Raw genomic sequence first — 7,286 nt, 5'->3', positions numbered from 1 at the left:
TGGCTTTATCTATGGTGGTTTCACCATCCAGTCACACATGGCTTTGTTTTGGAACGAATTTTCATTTAGGAGTCCCTGAGTGGTTACGTGCTTGACTCCTAGCCACTGATTGGCAGTTTGAACCTATTCACAGGAGTCTTAGAAGACAGGTTTATTGATGGGTCACAGCCTCGAACACCTTAACAGTTGTCTGCACACACGGAGCCCACAGGAATCAGAAACAACTCACCGGCAACCAAGAGCAAAATTTTCAATTTTCTACGAAAAATGCCAGGACTTGTTTAGTGCTGTTGAGTCTAGTCTGACTCTTAGCCACCCTGTATAGAGTTTCCAAGAACTGGATGGTGAGCTTGAACCACCATTGCGGTTCACACCGACCCTGCAGTCTAGCGCATTAGCCCACAGCGCCACATCAGGACTCATATGGCAAGTGACTATTGCTTATTTTAAGAAACAGCTAAACTGGCCTTTTCCTTCCATCCCTTCAACCCCACAACCCACCACCTCCGCTAGAAAGAAGAGTCAACAGGCAGCCAGGGTCTTCACGCCCATCTACAACCGTGGCCATGTGAAAAGCTTGGATTTCGACATGTATCCAACAGCAATGAACGTTCGCTAGGGTTCACGGTAAAGTGGCCCTTTCCCCATCTCAATGGAGCCTTTCCTCATCACAGCCAGGTGTTGTCAGAAGCTCAGTGCCGAGCCTGAAAGCTCCCCTCCTCCGGAGTCAGAGAAGGTCCCGGAGGACACCTACACAGTCACCCCACACAGCACTAGTGAGGCAGTGCACACCTTACCTCACCAGCACTGCAAAAGAAGCAACTGCTATACAGAAGACTTAACTAGAATCAGTACACCCATAACACAAGACACAAAATGTCCAGGAGACAAAGGAAAATCCTAAAACATACGGAAAATACCCCTGAGAAAAGTCAACACATCCCAACACTAAATGTCACAGGTGTTACCATTAGCTGACAAGAATTTTGGAGAGAGCTTCACCAAGTCTCCATGAACATGTCTGAAACAGGAAAAACAAAGTCTTGAGAAATAAATTCGAAGATAAAGATGAGCCAAGTAGAAATTTTAAGACTGAAAACTACTATAACCAAAATCCAAAAAAAGGGGGGAAATATTTTTCAGTGGATGAGCTTAATAGAAGAACAGAAAGATAAAAGAATCAATGAATTTATACAGATATTACAACAAAAATTACCTAATCTGAACAGAGAAAATAAACTGAAATCTGTAAATAACGCTTCATGATCCTGCGGAACTACAGCAAAACACACAACATCCACATCGTTCGAATTCCAGGAAAGAAGGATGCTGAAGGTAAAAAATATTTGAAGAAATGAAAGCTTAAATGTTCCTAAATTTAGCAAAAGAACATAAACCAGTTCAAGTAATTATAAAAATCCCAAACAGTACAAACCCATGATAAAATTTCTTCTGAAAACTACAGAAATGTTTTTGAAAATAATAAGACATCTCCAAAATTCAATTAAGATAGTCTGATAAGCAGCATCATGTCCTCCCCAAAGAGGCCAGAACCTAATCTTTAGAACATGTGAATTCTTTACTGTACACAGCAAAGAATAATTAAGGTACCAGGTGGAATAATGTATTTGGGGACTAAATAACTTATTTCTTGAATTCCACAAGTTGACAAAGGGAAAGGACTTAGGCTTCAAGATGAACCCAGGCCCAGAACCTCATCCATACTGGATTTAAAAAATTGATACAAGATTTGAGACTTTCAAATTGATATTTAAGTGAGATTTTGAAGTTGGAGTTGGTGCTATAATAGGGTTGAGACTTTGGAGATGTTGAAGTAGGGTGAATGTATTTTGCATGTGGAATGGATCTGAATCCCTGGTGGTCACAGTATGCACTATATTAAACAGAACAGTGGCCTCCCCAAAATGTGTATGTCCAGATCCCCAAACATTATGAATATCTTCTATTATACCACAAAGGAGGTTTAAAACAACTGATGATAGCATAGCTATAAACCGATCTTAAACTAGGGAAATGATGCCATCTTGTGCCAATGCAGCCAATGCGTTCCCAGATGAGTCAGTGTCAGCGTGGAGACCTGACCACCCATTACTGACTTCCAGGACGGAACGGAACCGCTACCTAAAGGAGGCTTCTTCCCTCAAGGCTGAAGAAAGCAACACAACCATGCCGAAACTGGTTTGTGGGATCCATTTTGGGCTTCTAATCTCCATAAGAGTAAAATAACAAATTTGTGGTAAACTGCCAAATGTGTGGTAATCTTACAACAGCAATTAGAAACTAGTACAGCTGTATTTCCACAACCATCCTATTCAGTTTTCACTAGATAGCATCACTCCTGGTGCCCACAAAGATATCATTTATTGGAAAAGCCTTCTAGATTTCTAAAGGTACAAAAAATGCGACACAGGAGTTAGACTGATGATAGAGTGTCTATCATTTCCCTAAATCGTATCTGTACGAAATAATTTAATACTGAAAGTACTGTTAACATTCACCATATTTGCAAGATTTACTCCCTGTGAAAACTCCCACTTAGGTATTAAAGTCTGACTTTCTGAAAAGGCTGTTCCACAATCGCTATATTTTTACCCCCTTGGAGCTCACAGACGTTTAAAGGCTGAATTCCTGAAGAAGGTATTTTAACAGGTGCTGTATTCATAGGGTTTTGTTCCCGTCTGAGTTTACACATATATAAAGACCTGGGTCTCCCTGAGGAAGGTTTTCTCACCTTCATTGACTTTTTTGCTTTCTCTTTTGCGTGAGTTTTCTTATGTTTGATAAGAAATGACATGTGGGTAAAATCTTTGCCACACTCATTGCATCCATATGGTCTCTCCCGGCTATGAGTTCGTTGATGTTGAATGAGATCAGACTTGCTTCTAAAGGCTTTTTCACACTCATTACATTTATAAGGTCTCTCTCCTGTATGAATTCTTTGATGCTTGGTCAGGTCTGACTTGAAAACAAAGCTTCTTCGACATTCACTGCATTCAAAAGGCTTCTCGCCTGTGTGAAGTCTCTGATGTACAAGGAGGTATGCCTTCTGGGAGAAGGATTTCCCACACTCGTTACATCCATAGAGTTTCTCTCCAGAATGAGATTGCTGATGTCTCTTGAGGCGGCTCTTCCAAGTGAAGGCTTTCCCACATTCACTGCACACACAGGGTTTCTCTCCGGTGTGAATTCTCTGGTGTATCAAGAGCAGTGACTTTCTGGAGAAGACTTTCCCACATTCACAGCATTCATGTGGTTTTTCTCCTATAGAAGCTTGTTGATGGTCATTAAGCTGTGACGACTTCATGCTACCAGGCTTAATATATCCAAGATTTTTAAATCCAGGAAGAGTTTTATCATACTTCCTAAGAACAGTTGATTTCCCAGAACCACTAAACCACTCAGAATTTTCTTCAGCATCTCTTCTATTGTGAATAGGAAAATCTAACTGCGAATGCAGACTATCACAACGTGAGTCAAACATATTGTGCCTCTGTGTTGAAGGAACTAGGTTTTGGATTAAACCAAAAGTATCTCCAAGTGTAAAACTTTGCAGACATCTTTCCAAACTTTTAAGCTCATTTTGGTTTTCAGGGTGCTGCTGCATACAGTCAATTGCCCATATTTCTTCTAGGAAAAAGAACAACGAAACATCCACAATCATTTTAGGTAGGGAGGGGGGTACAGAAAGCTGTGTCTGATAAGATCCAGTCATAACAAATGCACTCTGTGGAAATGCACCCTCTATGAGAACAGCAACAACAAACCAGTCAAAACCAGTATGGAAAACCAACTATAATGAATATGGGGGGCGGGAGGTTCAAAAAGTACAGGGAAAAACATCATTACCTATCTAAAAACTACATGGACTGCTTTCAAAATGTGGTTGCTTTTAAGTGCCAGCAAGTCAGTTCTGACTCATAGTGACCCTGTATAGGGTTTCTGAGAAGTGGCTGGTGGGTTTGAACCACTGACCTTGTGGCTTGCAGTCCAGTGTTTATCCTACAGTGTCACACCAGCAAAATGGAGACAGAAGCAGAAACAGAAAAAAATTCCTACTGGAAAAGAAGATGGATGTGAATCTGATCCAGGGTTGTAGAAATCTGTTCGGGCACCATTTACTGAATGAGCTGGTTTTTGAAAGAGTAACTAATATACTGTTTGTTTTCAAGGAAATTTCATTCTATTTAAGTTAAAAGGAAAGAAAGAAACAACAGGTAAGAAAGGAAATAAGAAAAGTACAGAATGGAAAGAATGATTTGCTGTTGTTAATTACTATCCAGCTGACTCAGATTTACATGTCAATCTTCAATAATCATTCATGAGAGATGAAAACTTGAGCTGACATCATAGGATAAGAACGAACACTGTTGTATCAAAAATTAGATGGAGACCAATCAAAGAGGAGGGAAGACAATGCAAAAACCCAAGGAAACAAAACTTGGACATGATCATACACCCCTAAGACAGAGGGCACACCTGGAACTTCCTGAGTTGGTGAGGCAGAATGACTTTCAATGGTTAATTATTACAATGGTCACATGGTTGTTTTATGAAGGACCAACTGGGATGAGGAAATTGTAGAAAAGTGTAAGTAAGAAGCTGTAGTAGAGTTTAGGGACTCAATAACCAACAATAGCTTACATGTGACCGACTGTTGTGGAGAAGAAGAATCACAGGACTGGAAAAATCACAGGACTTCTTCTTGGAAGATGAAAAAGCAAACAGGGAGGAGAAACAGATGAGACTCGCCACAAAGAGAACTACATGGAAATGAGAGGTTCCTAGGGATACAGTCCACGTTGGAGAAGAGAAGTTGTCTGGGAGAAAGGATTGTAGTGTCTCATAGAAGAAGCAGGAACTCCTAGGGCAGCTGACCTCACTGAAAAAATATGGGGGATGGAATACCAATTAAAAATTAGGAGAAATGTCACTTTGGGGATCTCTACCTATGGTGCGATGGAACACTTTCATATGGCTTCTAGCCATGGTCTTGCAACTCTCAACAAAAGATTGGGGTGGACTATGCAAATAATGTGCTTGTGGACCATCAAGGAGATTAGATAATTTGCTAATAATGCAAACAAGGTAAATAAGGGTTGTTGTTGTGGTTAAGTGCTATCAAGTCGGTTCCGATCCATAGTGACCCTGTATAGGGTTTCCAAGGAGCAGCTGATGAGCTTGAACCGCTAACCTTGCAGTTCAAACAGCCTTGTTGTCTGGTGCATTAACCCACAGTGCCACACCAAGACTCCATGGAAATAAAGTATATGGAACCTTAGTGAGGGGATTGGTCAGTTTTGCCACACTGTTAGGCTTAAAATGAGCCATCTCAGACTCAGATAGGAGAGATCTCACTACCAGCACGGAGAGGAGACGGGAGCAGAGCACATCCTCTGGACCCAGGACATACAGGGAGAAGTGTAATGCTGGAGACTGTGCAGGACAGCAGGGAGCAACATCAGAGAACTAAGAAACCGGCAGTGCAGGATGCTACAGCAGGAGCCGAGCGGCTGCAGTGGGCATGCCCACGCTCAGAATGACAGAGCTCAGTGCCTTAGGGCTGAGGCTGCCTGGAGGAGTAGGGTACCTGCAGGCACCTACTGGCAGAGCTTCAGAGCTTTGTCTCACACGTGCCCAAGCAGGACAGAGGCCAGGCCAAGGGGTCGAGAGGTCAAGTACCAGAGAGAGAGACCTGCTAAGGACACAGCCAAGCAAAGGCTGTCCTGATCCAAGAGCTGTCCTATGACATACTGACCCTGAATTATAACCTGTTACTTCCCTAATAATCTATGAGTATGATCATACTCATACTGTGTGAGGGGGACTGTCAGCAAATGAAAACAACCCTTTCAGCAGGGGCAGGGATGTGAACTTATAGACAGCAATGTTTACTTCAACGCTATCTGTAGGAGTCAAGAGGGGGGATTCCATAGCCCAGAAGTTGTACAGCAGGAAGTGTGACTCTCACAGAAGAAAAGGAAAAGATGTGGTGCTGGGAAGAATGGAACCAAGCAAGACATCAAGGTCCTGCATGAGATCACTGTGATCCGATTGAGAACAGGAAAAAGGGGAGGTGTTTGATCCAAACATTCAAGATCCATGGGGCTCTAAAGATGCCACCTTTCATAGGAGGCAAAGGAAAATTCTAATAAAGATCAGAAATGTTAAAGGAATTGGTTAGATTTCTTGAGTCCTCAGGTAGTACAGAAAAAGTTTTCGAACAGTATTTCAAGAGTGTCGACCCTTCACTGACATCATGACCTCCATCACTGACATCATGACCTCCATCACTGACATCATGTCCTCTCTGTCCATTTCCTTGGTTGTCACTTACTCACCTGCACTGGTCCGAGTATGGATTGCTCCTTCCACTATCCAGGGTGTTTCTCCTTGCTCCAACCTGAAGATTGAATCTGGTTTGGTAGCTGGGTACCCTGTAAACAGGAGTTCACTGAACACTTGGCACCAAAACTTTATGCTAAGAAAACTGGACAAGACCTTATTTCAGGGACCATACCACTTGTACATTACTAAATCAAACCATGCACACAGGAGTGGAAAGCACACACTCTTGGGCCAAAGAGGAGAAGAAAAGTCTATAACTTACAGAGTTTTAATCTAACATTAAACATCCATGGGGCTCTACAGATTCCAGGTCATGGCCCACAATGAGTGACAGCATGACCCACCCTTACCGACTGACACCAGGTGGTTGTAGTTCTCCAACATCACGTCCTTGTACAGGTCCTTCTGAGACGGGTCCAAGAACTGCCACTCCTCCCAGGTGAAGCCCACAGCCACATCCTCAAAGGATAAGGACCCCTGGAATAATACATTCCAAAGCAATCTCAGGAGGACATCAATAGATGGTGTGGACAAGGCGGACAGGAACATGTTCTGATTGCTTTCCCAGGATAAATTCTATACACTGAGGCTGTTTCACCTACCGTAGGACCACAGGTTTCCATTAGTTCTTCTAAGCCTGAGTCTAAATTTCCATAAAAAAGCAAATGGGGCAAAATTACAGCACCTTCATGCTATTTTAAACATCACCCAATGGAGCAGCTGGGGACTCTGGACCCAGAGAGAAAGAGGGGCTGTGTGCTGATGACCGGGGGGCAGGCTTGCAGGTATACCCTTTGGTTGGTTGATGATGCATGGAGGGGATTGTAACCATGGCAATGAAACAATATACACAATAGGATGGATGAAAAGCTAATGTTCTCCCATGTAAACTATCACATAATTCTCAATAAAACATTTTA

The 7,286-nt window shown here is 42.4% G+C and overlaps 1 protein-coding gene across 1 annotated transcript; it reads right to left on the bottom strand.

The window, feature by feature from the left end:
* Positions 1-2,563: 2,563 nt before the first annotated feature.
* ZNF577 (zinc finger protein 577) lies at positions 2,564-6,915 on the bottom strand. The gene is made up of 3 exons (XM_006868349.1): positions 6,717-6,915; positions 6,356-6,455; positions 2,564-3,440 (listed from the first exon to the last, which is right to left on the bottom strand). The coding sequence occupies exons 1-3, from the start codon at positions 6,913-6,915 to the stop codon at positions 2,564-2,566; spliced, it is 1,176 nt and encodes a 391-aa protein (XP_006868411.1).
* Positions 6,916-7,286: the final 371 nt, after the last annotated feature.

Source organism: Chrysochloris asiatica, unplaced genomic scaffold (genome assembly GCF_000296735.1).
Source record: "Chrysochloris asiatica unplaced genomic scaffold, ChrAsi1.0 scaffold00116, whole genome shotgun sequence".
NCBI lineage: Eukaryota > Metazoa > Chordata > Mammalia > Afrosoricida > Chrysochloridae > Chrysochloris > Chrysochloris asiatica.
The sequence above is the reverse complement of the archived record's forward strand: the minus strand, read 5'-3'. Positions and strand labels throughout refer to the sequence as shown.

What these genes read in the sequence shown, in the direction of transcription:
- ZNF577 (XM_006868349.1), bottom strand. Translation starts at nt 6,915, where the DNA reads ATGTTCCTGTCCGCCTTGTCCACACCATCTATTGATGTCCTCCTGAGA. An exon ending in CAACCACCTGGTGTCAGTCG is followed by an intron (nt 6,456 to 6,716) that starts GTAAGGGTGGGT and finishes TCCTGTTTACAG; the next exon opens with GGTACCCAGCTACCAAACCA. An exon ending in ACTCGGACCAGTGCAGGTGA is followed by an intron (nt 3,441 to 6,355) that starts GTAAGTGACAAC and finishes TCACAATAGAAG; the next exon opens with AGATGCTGAAGAAAATTCTG.